A 23527-nucleotide genomic window follows, 5' to 3' on the forward strand; every position below is an offset into this window, starting at 1 on the left:
ATTAAAAATTTTTTGTAATTTTTTTAAATTGACATTTATACATTTTATACATCATGAAAGCTGAATAAATAAGCTTTCCATTGATGTATGGTTGGTTAGGATAGGACAATATTTGGCTGAGATACAACTACACTGTAAAAAAACTTTGTTGAGTCAACTTAAAATAATTTGTTACCTGGCTGCCTTAAAATTTTAAGTTCAGTCAACTCAAAAAAGTTTAGTCAACTTGAAATGTTCAGTTGTACGAAGTGACAACTTAAATATTTTAGTTGATTGAACTTAAAATTTTAAGGCAGCTGGTTAACAAGTCCAGCATTTAAGTTTAACAAACCAACTTTTTTGTTTAATCAACTCAAATATCTAAGTTGTCACTAAGCTTTTTTGAGTTGACTGAACCTAAAATTTTAAGGCAACAGGGTAACAAATTATTTTAAGTTGACTCAAATTGTTTTTAGAGTGTATTTGATAATCTGCAATCTGAGGGTGCAAAACAAATCAAAATATTGAGAAAATTACCTTTAAAGTTGTCCAAATTAAGTTCTTAGCAATGCATGTTACTAATCAAAAATGACGTTTAGATATATATATACGGTAGGAAACTTACAGAATATATTCATGGAACATGATCTTTACTTAATATCCTAATAATTTTTGGCATAAAAGAAAAATCAATCATTTTGACCCATACAATGTGTTGTTGGCTATTGCTACAAATATGTTACTTATGACTGGTTTTGTGGTCCAGGGTCATAAATGTTCTAAAAAGTATATCTTACAGTAACAGCTGTCTAATATTAAGTTATTAATGTCAACTACATTTTTAAATGACTAGTGTCTTAAATAAGATATTTAGATTATTTCTATATATACACACACATGGAGAGGAGGTGTGTTTGATGAGTCGGTGAAGGAGCTCACACTGTAAATGGATCACTAAAGGTCACATGGAGGCACTGCTGATTAGACACACACACACACACACACACTTCCACCTGTGATAGATTACAGCTGTCCAAAGGTTGGGCCGAATCGTTAATCAAAGTCATTAAAATCGGACTCGTTAAAATGATTCAAACCCTGCAGACGCCAGCCGGCTCATTAATGATGGATCATTAGCGCTGATGGCCGCCGTCGCTGACCTGAGAGCTGTTGATTTAGTTCTTCTGCACAGAGATCAGAGGACACGATGGGTGCGGCCGGTCAGGATCAGTGTTGTGTAACACCTGAACGAACCTGCGAGGCCAGATTTCATCAACCGGCTCTGACTGACACACATCTGCACAACACAGTTTACTATAAATATACATACACTACAGACAACAGCGAAAATAGAAACTGCATCAGTTGCAACCACTGGACCCGCTAATATCCCATAATGCCACGGGAGAACTGAATGCTGTCAGAACTGAGAAATTCAATTGTATATGTTTAATTATTTGTGTGGTACAGCTCAATGAACAATAACCTGATGGTGGATAATATAGTATTTCTGACAATGACCAAAAGGCGCTTGTGCTCACCAAGGCTGCATTTATTTGATCAAAAATGCAGTAAAATCTGTAAAATTTTGAAATAATATTAAAATTTCAAATAACTGATTTCTATGTGAATATATGTTAAAATGTAATTTATTTTGGTGATCAAAGTTGAATTTTCAGCATCATTACTCCAATCGTCAGTGTCACATGACCTTTCGGAAATCATTCTAATATGCTGATTTGCTGATTATTTCTGATTATTATCAATGTTGAAAACATGAATATGTTTTTATTTTTGTGTAAACTGTGACACAATGTAAATATATACACACAAATTGCAGTAGGACTATGACAGCTAATCTAAAACTGTTAATAATCCATAATGAAAACTGTCACAGTTTCAGTAAGGCAGTTATTGATTAATCAGGTCTTTAAACAGGGAACCTTCATCTTCGACGTCACTTTGCTGCAGTAAAACTAATTATGTAAAAACGAACACGTGACAGATGACAGAAGAACAGCATGAGCTGCAGTGAGGTGCATATCAGCACTTCTGTAAAACACACCAGACTAACAGCAATTAAACCACAGTCAAACTACAAATACTTCATAGAGCACACACATGCATGCCAATCAAACAGAGAAAGGGAGGGCAATCAATCCAATTCATTTTGCGAGGAAAAAAAATCATGGTTTTAAATGAATGATAATTAAAAGAAAACCTGTATGCCAGGCAAGTCATAAAATATTGGTAACACTTTACAATAAGGTGTCATTTGTTAACATTAGTTAATGTATTAACTAACATAAACAATACATTTATTACACTATTTATTAATCTTTATTAATGTCAGTAAATAAAAATACAGTTGTTCATTGTTAGTTCATGTTAGTTCACAGTGCAATAAAGCAGAAGTCCGCTTCCAAAACAGAGATTCACATACTCTATAATGTACTCATCCCCTTGTCACCCAAGATGTTCATGTCTTTCTTATTTCAGTCGTAAAGAAATTATGTTTTTTGAGGAAAATATGGTGCCCCGATTTTGAAATTCCAAAAACGAATCGAAACGATCGGTTATTTTAATAAAAATAATAATAAATACAATTTATATACTTTTTAATGTCAAACGCTCATCCTGTCTTACTCTGCCTGGACTGTTTTTTGTTCCGGTTCATGACAGTTAGGAAATGCCGAAAAACATCTCATGTTCTCCCTCAACTTCAAAATCGCCCTATATCGCTGTTTTACCTTTTTTGTTAAGGGTGTTTGATCTTCTTTGCATGTTCACTGTGTCAGTACTTCTGCAGTGATGTAGGATGATTTTAAAATGATTTTTGAAGTGGAGGGAGAAAATACGATCTGAGTTTTTCAACATATCCTAACTGTCTTGAGTCAGAATACACAGAGTTCAGGGAGAGAAAGACAAGACGAGCATTTGAGATTAAAAAATACTTCAGTAGTATTTTTTTAATGTAAACAACCGATCGTTTCGCTAGATAAGACCCTTCTTCTTCGGCTGGGATCTTTTACAACCGCATTTGGGATCATTTGAAAGCTGCATTTAAACTGCATTTTGGATGTTCAAAATCAGGGCACCATATCAGTCCATTATATGGAGAAAAATGCACAAATGTTTTTCTCAAAAAACATAATTTCTTTACAACTGAAGAAAGAAAGACATGAACATCTTGGATGACAAGGGGGTGAGTAAATTATATGTGAATCTTTGTTTTGGAAGTGGACTTCTCATTTAACTACTATTAACAAACACAACTGTTATGTTGCATAACTGAAAAAAAAAATCACCTAAATTATACTTAGAATTAATTTCAAATTTATTTAGAATTAAAATTGCACAGTAATTGAAGATTTGATCTAAAAAAAAATCTAAATGCTTCTGCTTGTGTTTGTAGACAAATATAAATTGTGAGTTGATTAAAAAACCTGAAAGATTAATTTGCATCATGTCAAAAATGTTCTCTTAAGTCACTGATATTTATTTATTTATTTATATATGTATTAATTTATTTTTAAATAAATGTTTTAAAAAAACACTAAAAAGTAAAAATTGCTTTTTGACTATTGTTATATTGTACATATACAGTTTTTGCTAATATTTCAAACAAGATTTTATTTTATTTTTCTCTGTTTTCATTTTAATTTTAGGTAAAAGTTTTAGTAAATTAGTTCTGTTTTATTATTCGCTTTTTATGTCTAATTTTTTTAAAATAAAGTTTTCGTTTTTCTTTTTTTCTACAACAAACATGAGAATTACGGCCTTGGCAGTTTTTGTATTTTATTTCAGTTCATGTTTTATTTCAAGTAATAACTTTATTATTTCAATGTTACTTAAAGATAATAACAAAAAAAACTATTAAATGGTAACATTTATTCTGTTCATTTAGTGAAATCTGTGATTCTTGCATTAAACATTTTAAATCAACTGTGCAAAAAAAAAAACAAAAAAAAAACTTATTACCATTTGAAGTCTTTTTAGAGCCTAAAATTAACTGAACATTATCAAAGGACTGAAAATATTTTCAGTATGAAACTATATTAGACAGTATAAAACTATACTGTCTAATCCAAAAACTATTTCTAACAACTGTCACTGTATTATTTTATCATTGAACCATAAATCACTACAATCACTGAATGTCAAGCTATATACATTAATAGAGACAGATACCACATAAAAAAACTGAATAAAAGAAAACAGAAAGCAAAAGTAGCAGAGTAGAAACTTATAAGAAGACTGGTAGATGATATAGGGTGTGTTTGTGTGTGTGAGGGTGTAAGAGAGTAAAGCGGCTGTAATCTCTAATCTGCTCAGTGTTTAGTAACACAGGAATCAGCTGTTCACATCACTTACAGTAAAACCCCAGAATTTAATGAGAGGAGACTGAACAGATGAAGCCTGACACTCTTCTACCAATGGAAGAGAAAATGAATCACATGACCATGAAACTGCATTACTCAATTTTAAAACTAACATTCAGGTTAGATGACTATGGGATTGTTTGGATTGTTTTTTTCTTTGCATACAGTATGTGTGACACACAGCACAGGTCACTTTGTCTCTGCAGCACAAACGGACCTGACATAACCATAATCATATTCGCCATATTATGGATAATTATATTCATATATATGTCCTATTCAGGTCTGTTGCCACATACACATTCTGAATGAGTCTTCATCAAGAGAACACAAGAAGATGTGTACAGGCAACAATCACAATCAAAGGCAATTTGTTTCCACCATTAACTTGGAACTGAAAAAAATTCAAACACATTTAAAAACACAATTTCAGCTTAATAAGTCAGGGTTTGACTTTTTTTTTTTTTCCTTCTTCCTAACGTTAATTATCACTAATCTCATGCATTTGGAAAAACTTACAGTGACACCCAGAATTATAATTTTGTCTATGGGGTGTATATATATATATATATATATATATATTTGATAAAATCATCCAAAATACTAAAGCTAATACTGAAAATATAAGAATAAAATCCTGTTCAAAATATTAATAGATTTTTTGACTAACGGGTAATTTACGTTAATAAAAGTACTACTTTCTTTTTTCTTATTTGCTTTTAATCAACTTTTTTTTCTTTTTTTTTTTGTTTTTTTTGCAAAACACAAAAATGAATCATAAAAATTGTTTTTGTTTAAATTTGTTTAATTGTTTTAAATAAAGCTGAAAAAATTAGATAAAAACCTAAACTCTTTTTTTATGTGTAATATGCAATATATCTTATATGTATTTTATTTCAGCTAAATTTCCTTTCTTTCTTTCTTGCTTGCTTTCTTTCTGCATTGCCATACTTCATTACTTATTTTTTCTACAGTTTTTTTTTTTTTTTTTCTTCCTTTTTTTTGGCAGAGTAGTGCTGTTACTCTTACCTAAGGCTATCAAAATTGCTGAAAAAAAAAAATTAACAAAAAAAAAAAAAAAATTTATATATATATATATATATATATATATATATAGACTCTTAAATATTTCAATAAGGCTGAAAAAAAAAGATAAAAACCTAAACTCTTTTTTTATGTGTAATATGTAATATTTCTTATATGTATTTTATTTCAGCTAAATTTCCTGTAGCTCAAATTGTAGTGCACATCACTAGTAATGCTAAAAATCATGCATTCAATTCCCACGTAATGCATGAATTGATAATATGTACAAGTAAACCTTTAATGTAATGCACGTTGCTTTGGACAAAACCGTCTGCCAATGCATGAATGTAAAAATGTAAAAATGTAAAAATGATCATTCCAGTAGGATCTGAAGGCAGAGTTTTATTTCCTCATCAAGGCCAATCTCTGCTCACTGAGTGTTTGGCGAGTGTTGAGTTTCCTGTGTGTGTGTGTGTGTGTGTGTGAATGTTGGACAGAGATAAAGCATGTGAGAATCTGAGATTCTGTGTGTGGAAAGCCATCCAATTTAGTTTCAGCACCACCAGAAGCATCCGGCCATGTGTGTGTGTGTGTGTGTGTGAGTGTACTTTAGACAGAAAGCCAAACACTCTGCATTACTCTTTCTAAAAAAGGCCAAGAGCAGAGAAATGAGCAGATGATAACAATTCTTCTCTACCTCAAATGTCATTCAGTACATTTAATGACTGACATTTGATAAATCAGCAGATCTGACAAATGAGAAAGGTTGGATTTGAAAACATTTGCTCTTTTCTTGAAAGCATTAATAAGCAGCAGTCACTGCTATTTTGTGCAAACAAAACATCAGTTGAAAAATTTCCAATGACTTCTAGAATTATATATTCTTTCTTTCTTGCATTCTTCTTTTTCTTTTCATTACTCATAATTTTCTCCCTCTTTCATTTATTAAATCTACTTTTATGCAAAATACAATGCTGTTATTAACTAAAACTAGTAAAATATTTTGTTAATTGAAACAAAGGTAAAAAACCATCAATATTAAACAAAAAGTCCACTTAAATAGGTTTACGTTGAAATAACAAAACTAAAGCTGACATATATATAAATTAAACCTAAATAGAATTATTTTTTAAAAATTACAATCGCAAATAAAAAAAACACAAACTAAAAAAAGTGAAAATATAAAAATAAAATCCAATACTAAGATTGTATATAGTAAAATAACTATAATATAAATAACACTAAAACAACAATGGCAGAATATCACTACAATAAAACAGGGATTCAGACTAATGCAACATCTCCAAAAAGCAATATCATGAACAATGTCATGAATTTGACATTTATAAGAGACAAATATGAAAGTATTTAGCTGGAAAATGTGTATTTAAAGAAATGGCCCAGTTTCCCCCACAAAAGTGCTTATTTCAACAGATCACCTCCAGCAGATACAGAAGAAGATTGACTGAGCTGTCAAAGGATGTTTAGTATGCACACTTAGTACATAGAGCGCTTCGCTCTCCTTTTGTTTTAAAGGCACAGAAAAAGCCCTAAATAATCTTGTTTCGAGTGATATTTAATCGTGTTTCAGTGCTGAATAAACGCAAAGCATAAATGCATTGCGTACTAAACGGTCCTGATCATTTCTAGCACTGTATGCCTTTAAACATGACATCAGTCTCCAGGGGCTGTTCAGAGAAAGACGCTGTTCACACACAGACAGTAATAGAAAGACAGCATGGTCGCACGGCACGTCCTCACACCGTCTGACCACCGACGGATGAATCCATCTCGCGACACGAGGGGGTTTCATTATCATGCAACGGCTCAGTATAATCGCGGATTACGCCACACAAAGCATTTCAGCATATTTCCTCATGCACTTACACGACACGCTCACTGTGAGAATAAAACTACTCAATAAGACCTAAACAAAGCTTTGAGTCTTGTTATGAAATAAAATCACATTTGGTTTATTGCAGGGCTGTTTCTCCCCTGCATCTCTTTCTCTCTCTCTCATCTCTCCCTCTCTCAGCGGGTCTCCATGCACTCAATGAACCCGTGCGCGTCCACGTTTGCTCCAGGATTTGTGATGTCATTTAGTGTAGAGACAGTGGCTTTCAGGAGACACGGGATGTCCCCCGGAGGCCCTTTACATCTGCTTTAATATCTGAGGCATCCTCTGTGTGGATATAAAGCTCATATTGCTCATTTCTACAAGAAATATTAGATCCAGACCAACTCTGGGCTTGAGAAAACACACACACACTACATAGGGTAGGATGGGGGAAGATTTTCCATGTGCAGGATAATGATGCATCAGCCATTGTGTTATTAATGGAAATACACTACCAGTCAAACGTTTTTTGAACAGTAACATTTTTTTATATGTCTTTTCTGCTCACCAAGCCTGCATTTATTTGATTCAATACACAGCAAAAACAGTAAAATATTAAAATATTTTTACTATTTAAAATAAATGGTTTTTATTTGAATATATTTTAAAATGTAATTTATTCCTGTGATCAAAGCTACATTTTCAGCATCATTACTACAGTCTTCAGTGTCACATGACCCTTCAGAAATCATTCTAATATGCTGATCTGCTGCAAAAGAAACACTTCTTCTTTTTATTATTTTAATTATCAATATTTAAAACAGTTGAGTACAGTTTTTCAGGATTTTCAGGATTCACTGATGAATAGAAAGATCCAAAGATCAGCATTTATCTGAAATAAAAAGCTTTTGTAACATTATACACTATACCATTCAAAAGCTTGGAGTCAGTACAATTTTTATTTTGGGAGAAAGAAATTACAGAAATGTATACTTTTATTTGGCAACATTGCTTTAAATTGATCAAAAGTGATGATAAAGACATTTAATGTTACAAAAGATTTCTATTTCAGATAAGTGCTGTTCTTCTCAACTTTCTATTCATTAAAGAAACCTGAAAAAATTCTATTCAGCTTTTTTCAACATAATAAAAATAAACGTTTTCTGAGCAGCAAATCAGAATATTAGAATGCTTTCTGAAAGATCATGTGACTGGAGTAATGATGCTAAAAATTCAGCTTTAAAATCTTTAAAAAATATATATATATACACTACCGTTCAAAAGTTTGGGGTCAGTACATTTTTATTGTTTCTCTTTTTTTTTTTTTTTTTTAGAAATTAATACTTTTATTCACCAAGGATGTGTTAAGTTAATAATTAAAAGTTTATTAAAAGTTCATAATAAATAATTTACATTGTTATAAAATATTTATATTTTGAATAAACACTGTACTTTTTAAACTTGTTATTCATGAAAGAATCCTGAAAAAAAAAAAAAAAAAATCACAGGTTCCAAAAAATATTTGGCAGCACAACTGTTGATATTATCCAACATTGATCATTCTAATAATAAATCCGCATATTAGAATGATTTCTGAAGGATCATGTGACACTTAAGACTGGAGTAACAGCTGATAAAAATTCAGCTTTTCATCACAGGAATAAATTCTATTTTAAAGTATGTTAAAATAAAAAACATTATTTTATATTGTAAAAAGATTTTGCAATATTACTGTTTTTTTTCTATATTTTTAATCAAATAAATGCAGCCTTGATGAGCATAAGAGACATGTTGATAACATGTCCATGTGTGACCTATATGTTTTGTTTATGTGCAGCGTTGGAGCGTTTTTTTCATGCTGGGTGTGGAGCTGACACATCACAACCTGCAGGTGACATGACGACCCATGCGCTGTGTCACATACACGGCTAGACTAGATCTCAGACTGCCGAATAGGCTTATCTTGTCTCAATAAGCCCAACTTAAACAGAGGCACTGTATGCAGTAGACATATATCAATGTGTGCAGTGTAGTCAATGCACTTTCCGCATTTTATGAGCTGATTTATGTGCGTTAATCACAGTAATGAAGTGATGCTGTACAGTTATAGTACACTACAGTTGAAATTGAAATGTGCAGAGTCAGTAGGATTTTTTATTCTTTTATTCAGCAAGGATGCATTAAATTGATCAAAAGTGACAGTAAAGATTTAGAATGTTAAAGATTTGTATTTCAAATAAATTCATTTTTCATCAAAGAATCATATTAATGAAAAAAATAAACAAAGCAGCAAAACTGTTTTCAACATTAATAAAACTAATATTTTCTTCAACACCAACCCAGCATAATTTGAATGATTTCTGAATGATCATGTGACACTGAAGAGTGAAGTAATGATGCTGAAAATTCAGTTTTGCATCACAGGAATAAATTACATTTTACTATATATTTACGTAGAAAACAGCTATTTGAAGTTGTAATAATATTTAAAAATATTACTGATTTTACAGCATTTTTAATCAATTAAATGCAGCCTTGGTGAGCAGAACAGATGTCTTTCAAAACCACTCAAAAGCTTTGTGCATCTGCACATGTCCTACAATGCTGTCTAGGTAAGCAGCTCACTAGATTTTGGGACAGCTAAAGAGCGAAAGCATGGCAAGTGTACATCAGCAAGTGTGAATGAAGCACATTTCAAAGCACAGTGGGGAAAAACCCTCTTTACTCAAACTGCGGCTGGCAAACAGCCCAGCGCTCACAACAGAAGCGAAATTAAAAGAGTCGGGTCCGTCTGACTGCACCACGGTGACACGTTTAAACAAATACAATGAGCCTCCTGCCAAGACGACAGAATTCATTAGCTGCAGCGCCTCGATCTTCGGCCACCGGAAGACGACTGAGAGTCTGTGAAGGCTATTTGAGGTCTGATTAAGTGCCTTTTACGAGAGCCGTGAAACTTGGCATCAAATCTGACGACTCGGGCAGCGCTTAGTGCTTTTCACAGGCCTAACAGAGCAGAGTTCACACTGCATACAACTCACTGCCTTTATTTATCTGTAGAAATGAATAGACTTGCGTCGTTCCAAACACTACTTTCGTTCATGCAACACAAATGTGAATATATTGTACATGCTGCATATGAAAGCAGATTTCTTTTTAAAAAGTGACAAAATATTTTAGAACTAAGATACAAATTTTCTTTTTTTTCTTTTTTTTGCATGACATTAATTTTCTTTGAGGTCACAAGCATGGAAATCACAATTTCAAACTGGAAAATAGCAAAGTAAGTGTTCAAAAATGATCCTTGTTTAACAGAAATAATAATGCATATGAGTTTGAAACTTCTGCTAAATAAAGCATGAGATATTAAAATATTAAGATCATTATTTTCTGTAAAGCTACTCTAAAACAATGTGTACTATTAAAATCATTATGTAAGTATATTTGACTCAGTTCCAAGTGAACTGCTTCTTTAAAAGCCAGATGAAAAGAGAGATGATTGATGGACGTTGACTCATGAATGGATGGAAGGGCGGCTGATGTCATCGCCCGATGTTTGCCCTTGTAATCTGACGCATTATAAAAGTGCCCACAACTGGTTAGGTTAAGCATGCTTCAGTTGCAACAAAGTGTACACAAAGGCCATGCATTACTGTAACTGACAACCGGAATAATCAGTTCAGGGAATTGTGGTTTGAGAAAGCTGAGATTCCGGACAGGAATAACAGCATTGCACAGTGACATTTCCCATTCATGCATACCATCTAACACATGCTTGTATGTGACATCTGCAACCATTTGACACTTATGTTGCTGTAATCCCAGCTAACAAGGTTGTCTATGTGATGTTCTTCCAGTAACATTAACAAATGTTTTGTTTAATGGTCCAACAAACGTACTCGGTTACGTATGGTAACCCTCGTTCCCTGATGGAGGGAACGGAGACGTTGTGTCGAGTAGTGTACGACACTAGGGGTCGCTCTTGAGAGCCCAAACACCTCTGACAGTTTTGAGAAAGGCCAATGAAAATTGGGTGTGCAGATTTGCATAGCTGACCACGCCCGGACGTCCGGGTATAAATAGGGCAGTGTGTGCATCTGCTCACTCGTTCTGATCTGAGGAGCCGAGGGTCTCAACTCACTCAGAGGCGGTCCAGGAAGGTGGCACGGAAGACACAACGTCTCCGTTCCCTCCATCAGGGAACGAGGGTTACCATACGTAACCGAGACGTTCCCTATCTGTCGTACACTCCGAGTTGTGTCGAGTAGTGTACGACACTAGGGGTCCCCGTAGAAAACCGCCACCTTACTGGCCGCGTCACGAGTGATAAGCGCAGAAGTAACAGGCAACGTGTTAACGAAGTGCAGCTCACCTCCTCCGTGACCATCCAACGTCCAAGACTGACCTGTACCAGGGTTCTGCAGCCGGGCCTTCCTCAGTAGAGCGGCCGAGTGTCTTGCGAGCGTTGGGAAAGCGCCTCCTCCCGAAGGAAAAACGGCGCTACGGAGTTCACAACCTGCCCAACAGGGGGGGTACAAGTGACAACATTAAACATGGGGGCTGAGGTGGGACTCACACCGGGGGGAGACCACCAGACTCAGACCCTAGAGACAAACCAGTCCTCAGGGGAAACACCGCACTACAGGAGTTATAGGTGGGGATACACACATGGGGCCACATAAGGAGCCACTACATATGGGGCACAATTCAATCAGAACAAAGGTGACCATACCTTGTGACCGAATTCGTAGCGAGTCCCTCCGCAAAACTCTGCCACGTCCAGAGGTGCCAATGATGGAGATGGTGTCCAGGGTTCACGCTAGGAAACCTACTGAAACTCAGAAGCGTAATCACCGTTAGGGGAAGCGCTTTAAAGCAAGCTCTACACCAACCAGAGAACTGAGTCAAGAGCTGGTATTCAAGACTCTAGCTGACACTGGCTCCATGCGTAAATTGTAAAATCTGGCAAATGTGTTAGGTGTAGCCCAACCTGCAGCTCTACAGATGTCTGTTAATGAGGCCCCATTTGCCAGGGCTGCCGAGGCAGCGACGCCCCTAGTCGAGTGGGCTCTTACCTCCAGAGGGCAGGGTAGGCCTCTGGCCTGGTAGGCCACCCGAATTGCGTCCACCAGCCAGTGGGAGATCCTCTGTTTGGAGACAGCCTTCCCCTTCTGCTGTCCCCCATAACAGACGAAGAGCTGTTCAGAACGTCTGAAGGGCTGAGTGCGTTCCAAGTAGATGCGCAGGGCACGGACTGGGCATAACAAGGTCAGGTTGGGGTCATCTTCCTGGGAAGAGATAGCTTGCAAAGTCACCACCTGGTCTCTGAAGGGAGTGGTGGGGACTTTGGGCACGTATCCAGGCCGGGGTCTCAGGACGACGTGAGAATCCGCTGGTCCGAATTCCAGGCACGAACTGTTGATGGAGAGGGCTTGGAGGTCTCCCACTCTCTTTACCGAGGCGAGCGCAGTCAGGAGAGCCGTCTTTAGGGAGAGAGCATCGAGTTTGACTGACTGAAGAGGCTCGAAGGGACCCTGCTGTAGGCCCCGGAGAACCACAGCAAGGTCCCAAGAGGGGATAAGATGTGGCCGAGGAGGGTTCAGTCTCCGGGCTCCTCTCAGAAACCTGATTACCAAATCGTGTTTTCCCACCGACCTGCCACCCACCAGGTCATGATTAGCCGATATAGCGGCCACATGAACCTTAAGTGTCGAGGCAGATAGGTGCCTGTCCAGGCCCTCCTGGAGGAAGGATAACACTGATTCGATGCCGCAACTCCGTGGGTCCCTTAGCCGAGCAGAACACCAGTTCACAAACACGCGCCATTTAGAGTCATACAGCCGCCTGGTAGAGGGAGCTCTTGCCTGAATGAGTGTGTTCACCACTGATGGTGGGAGATCTCTGAAGTCCTCCTGGTCGCGTCCAGGGGCCACAGGTGGAGGTTCCAGAGATCGGGCGCGGGTGCCAAATTGTGCCCTTCCCCTGGGAAAGGAGGTCCTTCCTCAGGGGAATGCGCCAGGGAGGAGCTGACGCCAGGAGAACCAGGTCCGAGAACCAGGTTCTGTTGGGCCAGAAGGGGGCTACCAAGAGGACCTGCTCCTTGTCCTCCCTGACTTTGCACAAAGTTTGTGCGATCAGACTCACCGGGGGGAAACGCATACTTGAGCCGGTCCTTCGGCCAACTGTGTGCCAGTGCATCTATACCGAGGGGAGCCTCGGTCAGCCCGTACCACAACTGGCAGTGGGTGGATTCCGGTGAGGCGAAGAGATCCACTTGCGCCTGGCCGAATCGATCCCAAATCAGTTGAACCGACTGAGGGTGGAGCCTCCACTCGCCTCCGAGCGAAACCTGTCGTGACAGAGAATCGGCCACTCGATTGGCATCGCCCGGAATGTGAGTGGCCCGTAAGGACCTGAGTCTGTGTTGGCTCCAGAGCAGGAGGTGGCGGGCTAGTTGTGACATGCGAAAGGAACGTACACCGCCCTGGTGGTTGATGTAGGCTACTGTCGCCATGTTGTCCGACCTGACCAACACGTGCTTGTTCTGAATCATAGGCCAGAACCTCCTCAGAGCTAGAAGCACTGCCAACAACTCCAGACAATTGATGTGCCAATGCAGCCGGGGGCCTGCCCAGACCCCGGAAGCTGCCTGCCCGTTGCAGGTGGCACCCCAGCCTGTCCTGGAAGCGTCCGTGGTGACAACGACGCGTCTGGACACCTGTTCCAAGGGCACTCCTGACCGAAGGAACACGATGTCCGTCCAAGGGCTGAGTGTCTGGCGGCACGATGGTGTGATGTTCACACGGAACGTGCCGTGGTGCCACGCCCTCCTGGGGACTCGGGTACGGAGCCAATGCTGCAGCGGTCTCATGTGCATCAAACCCAACGGCGTGACCGCGGCTGAGGATGCCATGTGCCCTAGGAGCCTCTGAACCTGTTTTAGGGGGACCGCTGAGCCGCACCTGAGCGTTGCCACGCATCTCAGAACTGACTGTGCACGCTCCGGGGAGAGACGTGCAGACATGCCGACCGAGTCCAGTTCTACACCGAGAAAAGAGATCCTCTGCGCCGGGGGAGAGTTTGCTCTTTTCCCAGTTGACCCGAAGCCCCAAGCGAGCCAAATGGTTGAGAACCATGTCCCTGTGTACGCAAACCGTATCCAACGAGTGAGCCAGGATCAGCCAGTCGTCGAGATAGTTGAGAATGCGAATGCCCATTTCCCTGAGGGGGGAAAGGGCAGCCTCTGCTACCTTCGTAAAGACGCGGGGCGACAGGGAGAGGCCGAAGGGGAGAACCTTGTACTGATATGCCCGTCCTTCGAAGGCAAACCGTAGAAACGGCCTGTGTCTTGGAAGGATCGAGACATGAAAGTACGCGTCTTTCAGGTCTATCGCCACAAACCAATCCTGGAACCTGACGTACGTAAGAATGTGCTTGAGGGTCAGCATTTTGAACGGGAGCTTGAGTAGGGCCCGATTCAAAACCCTCAAATCCAGGATAGGTCTGAGCCCACCACCCCTCTTGGGTACAATGAAGTAGGGGCTGTAAAACCCTTTCTTCATTTCGGCTGAGGGGACAGTTTCTATCGCACCCTTCGCCAGAAGGACTGCGATCTCCGCCCGAAGAACCGCGGTGTTGGAGCCCTGGACCGAGGTAGTGAGAACACCGCAGAACTTGGGCGGACGACGTGCAAACTGGATAGCATAGCCGAGCCGAATGGTCTTGAGCAGCCAGCGGGAAGGATTGGGGAGATTCAGCCAATCCAGAAAGTTCTCCGCTAGGGGCCGCAGAGGAGTTACATTCGACGTACCAAGGGTGGGGGAACCTTCGCTGGGAAAACAGCGTGTGGTCGGAGGTAAGAAGCCCCGAAGGCCACTGGCTGCTTTGCCCAGGGAGACCGAGCCGTGCGAGCTTAGCAGAGGATCCACCCGACAGGGGAGATCGTCTGACCAAGCCCGTTGTTCTAGAGCATGAGGGAGCACAGAAGGTGTGTGACCGCATGCCCTGAACGGAGGAGACAGCATCCGACCATCGAGCGGAGGGTCGGGGGTGCTGTGTAATATGCCCAGAGAAGGAGAAAATTGCTCTTTTGTTGACCAAGTGGTGGCCGTCTGCCGGGTGGCAGACAGCCGGGTGGAAGCCGAATCCAGCGCTCGTCCCCTCGTCGAGTGTGGATCCGGACAGGCCAAACGATCCCTCCTCCCTGGGCTGCCCGTCTCAGGAACGCTTCGAACCCTGCCGGGGGGTTTTTAGTGGCCTGAGGACGAGCTGGCGGTGCCACCTTCCTACGAGTGCTGGACCGTTGGGCGGGTCTGGCTGCAGACCCGGCAGGCTGCGGGGTCTGAGCCACCCTCGTAGGGGGCCTTCCACGGCGGGGAGCAGGCGGAGGCTGCTGCGTCGGCTGAGCTGGGCCGGAACTCGCTGCACGCCGAGGCAGGATGTGCTTGATGGCCTCCGTCTGCTGTTTCACGGTGGAGAACTGCTGGGCAAACTCCTCCACGGTTTCGCCGAAGAGGCCAGCCTGGGAAATGGGAGCGTCGAGAAAGCGAACCTTCTCGGCGTCTCGCATCTCGGCCAGGTTTAACCACAGGTGGCGCTCCTGGACCACCATAGTGGACATCGCCCGCCCCAGAGCTTGCGCAGTAACCTTCGTAGCCCGTAAGGCATAGTCGGTCGCTGAGCGCAGCTCGTGTAACAGCTCTGGGTCGGGAGCACCCTCGTGCAGGTCTTTAAGAACCTTAGCCTGATAGACCTGCAAAATCGCCATAGCGTGGAGGGCGGACGCAGCTTGCCCAGAGGCCGCGTAAGCCTTCGCTACAAGCGCAGACGAAAACTTACAGGCCCTGGACGGGAGTCTCGGGCGGCCCCTCCAGGAGGCGGTTTTGCGGGCACAAGTGCATCGCAACCGCTCTCTCCACCTGGGGAACCTCCGAATACCCCCTCGCTGGACCGCCATCGAGGGTGGTGAGGGACGGGGAGTTAGCGTACCGTGAACGAGCCGACAGAGGGGCTTTCCACGATTTCGTCAACTCCTCGTGCACTTCCGGGAAAAACGGGACCGGGAGGAGCGTGGCTTCGAGTCACGCCCCCTGCCCAGGAACCAGTCATCCAGCCTTGAAGGCTCAGGGCTGGGCGGGGGAACCCACGCAACCCCGATCTCCTTGGCTGCCCGTTGTAGTGCGGCGGCCATTTCGGCGTCTGCCACAGACTGAGATTCAACCGCCGGAGCGGCGAACTCGGTTGTGACGTCAGCCTCTGACGGCTCTCCCTCCGATGCTACGGACGCTGCCTTTTCCTCAGCAGGAGCCCCGAACAAAAGATCCAGCCCATACTGAGACGAGCTTTCAAAATCGTCCGGAGACTCAATCGGTAGACACACAGGGTGAGCGGTTTGCGAGGACGCAACTGGCAAAACTTCGCTCAACACCTGCCGCTCTTCCTCGACGCACATCGCAACGGCCTCGTACCCGGAAGTAGAAGGACCGGAGCGGGAAGCAGATGAGGAGCGCCGCGGCTTCTTCGAAAAGAACGCGGCTCTCGAGCGGAGTGTGCCCAAGGGCATGTCTTCGCAGTGCTGACAACCTCCCTCAGCGAACGCTGCGTCAGCATGCTCACGCCCCAAGCATTGAACACAGCGTTCGTGCCGATCGTTCGGGGAAAGGTAGAATCCGCACCCAGTAGGACACAGACGGAAAGGCATCGTGAAACACACAATCCGTCTGTGGAGCTCTTTTAGAGAAAATTTGCTCTCTGCAGAAGAGAATCTTCTCTTGAAGATCGCCGTCGACGCACCCAGGGGACTCTCACAACACGAGAAGTGTCAGAGAGGGAGAGACCGCTGTCTGTGCCGTAGATCCAACGACGAGAGAGGTGAATGTTGCCGCTTCTCACGCAGAGACGCTGCATTCGGCTCCGAAAAACAGAACGAGTGAGCAGATGCACACACTGCCCTATTTATACCCGGACGTCCGGGGGCGTGGTCAGCTATGCAAATCTGCACACCCAATTTTCATTGGCCTTTCTCAAAACTGTCAGAGGTGTTTGGGCTCTCAAGAGCGACCCCTAGTGTCGTACACTACTCGACACAACTCGGAGTGTACGACAGATAGGGAACACCCTTTTTCCAGTGCAAGTGGTAACCGTTGTTAGATGTCCATGCAAATTTGCTCACTGCAACCTGATTTTAAGAATTTTTGGAGTATCAATAATCTGTGCAAACATACAAGCAACTAAATTAAGAAAAATCTGCCAATGCACAGAGCTAAACACTAAGTAACTAGTCACGTTTCCTGAAGGTCACGATTAAAGTGCTGCGGTCTAGTGGAGATCAAACTGATCTTTCTGCCAAGCACCACTAAACGCTACTCTTCTGATCTTATCTGTAGTTAATGCAAAGCAAAGATCTGTGTAATGTTTCAATGATTTCCTCATTAAAGGAATAGTTCACCCAAAAAATGAAAATATGCTGAAAATGTGCTTACCCTCAGGCTATCTGAGATGTAGATGAGTTTGTTTCTTCATTGGAACAGATTTTGGGAAATTACTCACTTGCTCACCCTCTGCAGTGAATGGGTGCCGTCAGAATGAGACTTCAAACAGCTGATAAAAAAACATCACAATAATCCACAAGTAAACCACACCTAATAAATCTATCATTAAGATATTTTTAACTTGCATCCAGGTAAAATACAAGTCCACAATCTAAAATATTGCTTCCTCCATCTTGTCTGAATCAGGAGAGAAATATGCACAGATCAAGCACTGTTTACATGTCTTAAACAGCTTTAAACAAACATGTGTGTGTTTTTTTATGTGAGACAACAACAGAAGATGGACTTTTTCCCTGGAGGAAGCATTATTATGGATTATGGAATCGTATTTTGATGTTAAAAACACCTTAATGATGGATTTGTTTCTTACAAACATGCAGCTTTTGGCTTCACAAGATGTTAATTGATAGACTGGAGTGGTGTGGGTTATTTGTGATGTTTTTATCAGCTGTTTGGACTCTCATTCTGACGGCACCCATTCACTACAAATCATTCAAAATCTGTTCTGATGAAGAAAACTATTTTTCAGCAAACATCCAGTTTCTCCTATCTAACAGAACAGGTTTGGTTCATACATCTTTCCACTAACAGGCTGATTTGAATCAGGTGTAAATAAGGCAGACATACAAAATGTGCAGCTCTATGTTGAGTTGAGGAACCACTGAAAGTTCATCCCAATCAGCCATGAGCAGCCCCGATCACATGATCCCAACAAACCACTCAGTGCTGCCAAGGTCAGCGGAATATTCCAGCTTACTGATTCCATGCGTGATGTAAAGATCATGACACCAGCGGAGGGCCTGCATGCACTGTGTCACGCACCATTTGTTTTCTAGGAATCGATTGAGCTTGAAGGACAAGTGAACGACACACACGGCACCACTGCAAATTCAGCCTAATTTAAGATACTATGAAACTATGTATGAAAGGAAGTAATGTAACACCAAACTGAAATCTGCTGAAGGAAAGAGATTAAGAAGTTGGAGCATCAAACGTCTCACATTAAGCGATAAAGATCAATGCAATCAAAGATGCAGAGCCTCGTCCAGCGCTCAGTGCTGCAACATGAGCGTGAGCTTTCACAGTAGTACGGGTGGAGTGAGTTGTAGTATTACTGGAACAGACTGTTGTCTGACTGGACTGGGCTGTAGCGCAACTACTATGTGTATTGTATGTATGTAGCTTTGCATAGTGGTGTTGAAAAGCACCATTAATCAGAGCTTGATATTGTTATGGCTAAAAGTGTTGAGAGTAACAAAAAAATGCATCACTCAAAAAAATATATATAATATTATTTATTTTTTTATTTTTTTAGACCATCTACATGTTAGAGTACTTTAAGCTGCCCTGAGGACATCTATTTGTTAGTGTATGAAAGCTGACAAATAGGTTACAAATATTTTACATATTATATAGAATTAATTTCATGCACTGTATGAAAACATATATACACAAAAAAAAACTACAAAGAAACAGCAGATTACAGAAAAATCAAGTAATAAATTGAGTTGAATGTAGTATTTTTAAATTAAATAAATTTTGAAGACTGAAATAGGTCAAAAGTTTACATATATCTTGCAGAAACTGTAAAACGTTAATTATTTTACAAAATACACAAAATAAAAGAGATCATACAAAATGCATGTTATTTTTTATTTAGTACTGACCTGAATTAGATATTTCACATAAAAGATGTTTACATATAGTCCACAAGAGAAAATAATTGTTGAATTTCTAAAAAAAGACCGCTTGATTAATAATACTGTGTTGTTACCTGAATGATCCACAGCTGTGTGTTTTTTGTTTTTTTGTTTAGTGATAGTTGTTCATGAGTCCCTTGTTTGTCCTGAACAGTTAAACTGCCCACTGTTCTTCAGAAAAAAATCCTTCAGGTTTTTCAGCTTTGGTTTTTTAGCATGATTATGATTTTAAGATTTTTACACTGAGGACAACTGAGGGACTCATATGCAATTATCACACAAGGTTCAAACGCTCACCGATGCGCCAGAAGGAAACGCAATGCATTAAGAGCCAGGGGGTGAAAACTTTTTGGATTTGAAGATCAGGGTAAATTTAAATTATTTTGTCTTCTCGGAAACATGTAAGTATCTTCTATAGCTTCTGAAGGGCAGTACTAAATGAAAAAAATATGCAATTTAGGCAAAATAAGATTTATTCTTGGTTCTGAACATTTTGCAGATTCTGCAACTTGTATGACTTCAACATATTACTTCCACTCTATATAATAAAATGTACCTACATAATAATAAATTAAATTAATAATTAAAATAAAATTAATTTATTAATTAAATTAATTAATTTTTGTTATTATAAATTAAATATAAATAATAATAAACAATATAAAAAAAATATCCTAAATAATATTATAATAAAAATTAACTCCAGGTTGTGCAAAGGCCCAACACAATCAAACAAAAAATGCTAAAAGATTTTTGGTTTTCACCATGTAGTTTGGTGTGTCCAAGGATCAGTGATCCATCAGCTCAAAGGTTGCCATGGAAAAAACTGATCCCGAGAAATGGGAATCTGCTGTAACGGATGCTGCCAATGAAGGCCCCTCATCAGACCCGCTTCCCATTCCATCCCGTCTCCCGTAGCGACCACATTATTACTCCCCCAGTTTTTCATCACTATCCTGATTTTCCCAGTCTCTCTGTTTGGATGGAATACAAAAGCAGAGCCGCACAGCTCAACTACACTAACAGTGCTCAACAGTCAAATGCAGTGGTCAGATTTTAGTATGGTGACAACACTGGTGCTTTGCATCCACACAAATCATGTAGACCCTGTGTGTGAATGTTTATATTCTTGAAAGACTATAACAAACTCACACACACAAGCACAGCCTTTGACACAATTACAGTGGAGCCTTGTGATCAGACGGACACAAAGCTCGCCTTGTCTCTTGTTTTACACTGTGGATACGGATCTCATAAAGTAACCACTTACTGTATCTCTATCTTTGTTGTTAATAAACCTGCAAAGAGTCTCAACTCTGCTCTTCAATGATGGTTTACATGTACACACACAGACAGACTGTCAAAATGACATGGGGCATTTCCAGGAATGAAACATTTACCGATCAGAAACATCAAAGCCTTAAAGCGCGGCAGTAAATCTGAGCAGCTTTTACCACGTCATAATTTTCAACCTTTGTCCATCATAACAATATATCTTAGAAAACTTTTTTTTATCGCAAACACCCTTCATGTATGGACTGAACTGTGCAGAGAGACACACAAAGAGCAGAAACACTTTAATTCAATCTATGAATAAGCAGTGAGGAAATAAAGCATTTGTTTTAGTTTTAAAAAAAATTAAAGCAGAACTCATTTTGTGTCAGATTTGCTCTTATCTTTTGACATAAAGCTTGATTATCAACTACAAAAACACTGTAACTTCCTTCCTGAAAAAAAGACTGCTTATTGAATCTAACCTGCAAAAACGTGTCATTATGAACTTCCACAATTATCTTTACAGCAGTAGTTGTTTTGTAAATCTGGCACAATGTAATAATAAACTGCACTCAACCGCACAGTAAACCTACAGCCCCCATGCAAGCGTTGTGATTCATTTCACATGTGAAAAAGAGCGTTTAGATACATTTCTAAAAAATGAATCCATCACTGGCACCAAAAAAGCTTATAATTAGTAATATAATAAATATAAAATATATGATGTAATAATATAAAAAATATCTAATAAAAATTATATATAATAATATACATATATGTATACTATAAATACATATATTTTTTATTTATTATACTATTAATCATATATATTAATATTATTAATTATTATTATTATTTATTAATAATATAAATATATTTGTATAATATTTTATATAATTATGTTATATTAGTTTATATAATAAGTAAAATATATAATAATAAATTATGAAGTGTTATGAAGTGTTATGAAGTGTTTATATATATATATATATATATATATATATAAATTTCACTTATCATATATCACTGAACTGTAGAAAGAAAAGGTCAGTATACATAACCACACAACCTGTAAGCATTTGGTGGAGTCTTTTAAGACCTCAAGGGCAGGGCTGAAAATCCCATCAATGATTGACAAGACATGATTTATTGACTGACAGTTTATGAGGAAGGGTTGAGGAATGTTAGAAGTTAGAACCTCATTGAACAAAATTCCTTCTGCTCTTTTTTAAAGCACACCCAAAATATTAGTGTCCTTTACTCACTGTCATGAGTAAACCCCCTTATGTGAAAAAAAGATGATTTTATGAAGAATCTCAGTATATGAATCATACTATTCGTATTCATATGACTGACGCTTCTGAAGAATTCTCCTCTTGTGTTCGAGTTAAGAAAGACATGGAGATGTCAATTACACAATGTTAATTTGTGGGTGAACTATTCCTAAAACCTAATAACATATTTAACATTATACAATAAAATAAAAAACAAAACTTAAACTCGTTTAGGCTTTATGTAAATACTTTCGATATGTACAGTAGTGTGATTTTGTATTGTAGTGTAAAGTGGGCGGGGCGAAACCTATCAATACTTCACACGCGATCAGTCATTGTAGCAGGTCGATTGAAGCTGAGCTGTCATTTCTTCAAATGAACACTCAACTTCTTAATAAAGCCTAAACTGTCCGTCTCCTGAGGAAAAGCCGCACGTATCTGTAGAAATACTTGACTGACTCGAGCTGCAGTGAGCTAACACAAGTAGCGCTACGGCTAGATCATCACTGAGGCCCTTGAGTGCTAACAATCTGTCAAAAAGCTTGTTTTAACGTCGCTTACCTCGATCTTGTCCACGCTCCGAGCACATCCGACCACCTTCATTCCGTGCTGGACGAGAGCCCGAGCCACAGCCGCTCCAATCCCGACAGACGCTCCGGTGACCAGCGCGACTCTCCCCTTCCAGCGCTCCATCATCAGAGGCGGCAGATACAGTGTATCACAATCAGCGCGGCGCGATGTTACAGTGTAACAATGAGTTCTAATCCGCACCGAACTGAAACAATGTATCAGAACTGAGCGCGGCGGTTACTTTGTGTCAGTGTCGCCCGTGCAGTAATAGCTCTGATTCAGAGTGGTACCAGTGAACGTGTTTAAGGCGGGAACAAATCACTCCAGCCCTCCCTGATCTTCTGCCGTTAACACCCAGGAACAGCTCGACACACACGGATCCAATCCCCGCAGAACCCGCGATTAATTATTAACGGCGGCGGAGATAAGGGAAAAAAAAGCTTTAGGTTGCTGTCGCCGCCCGCACGTTTTTTCCCTCATAAATTGATACTGTACACGAAAGTGTGTATTGAATTGTGTGAACCACTCAAAAAAAAAAAAAGATATATAATATATATATATATATATATATATATATATATACATACACACACACACACACACACATATATATATATATATATATATATATATATACACACACATATATATAATTACAAAATAATGAAGTAAAAAAGGTGCTGGGGGAGGCAAGTATTAAATTCAAAATAAACATACAACCAAGCATATAAAGTTCACGTTTTCATTTTAATTGTTAAAATTATAATTTTGTTGTTTTTGTCATTTGATTGTGTCTGTATCATTTGTAATTATTTTTCAGTAAAATGAAAACAAAATGAAAACAGAATTGTTGCCTTGGCAACTAGTTGAAATAAAATAATGTTTAAAAATATTTTACTTCATTTTACAATTATTTCAAGTAACATTTTTATGG

The 23527-nt window shown here is 39.8% G+C and overlaps 1 protein-coding gene across 1 annotated transcript in view; it reads right to left on the minus strand.

The window, feature by feature from the left end:
* The window catches only part of dhrs11a (dehydrogenase/reductase 11a), a 41681-nt gene extending 18704 nt beyond the window's left edge, over window positions 1–22977 (minus strand). The window contains exon 1 of the mRNA XM_051110020.1: window positions 22585–22977. Coding sequence (XP_050965977.1) covers window positions 22585–22719 — 135 coding nt within the window. The 5' untranslated portion in view covers window positions 22720–22977. The remainder of the gene's footprint in view (window positions 1–22584) is intronic.
* Between the last annotated feature and the right edge of the window lie 550 nt (window positions 22978–23527).

The sequence above is a fragment of the Labeo rohita genome, chromosome 5, assembly GCF_022985175.1.
Source record: "Labeo rohita strain BAU-BD-2019 chromosome 5, IGBB_LRoh.1.0, whole genome shotgun sequence".
Lineage (NCBI taxonomy): Eukaryota > Metazoa > Chordata > Actinopteri > Cypriniformes > Cyprinidae > Labeo > Labeo rohita.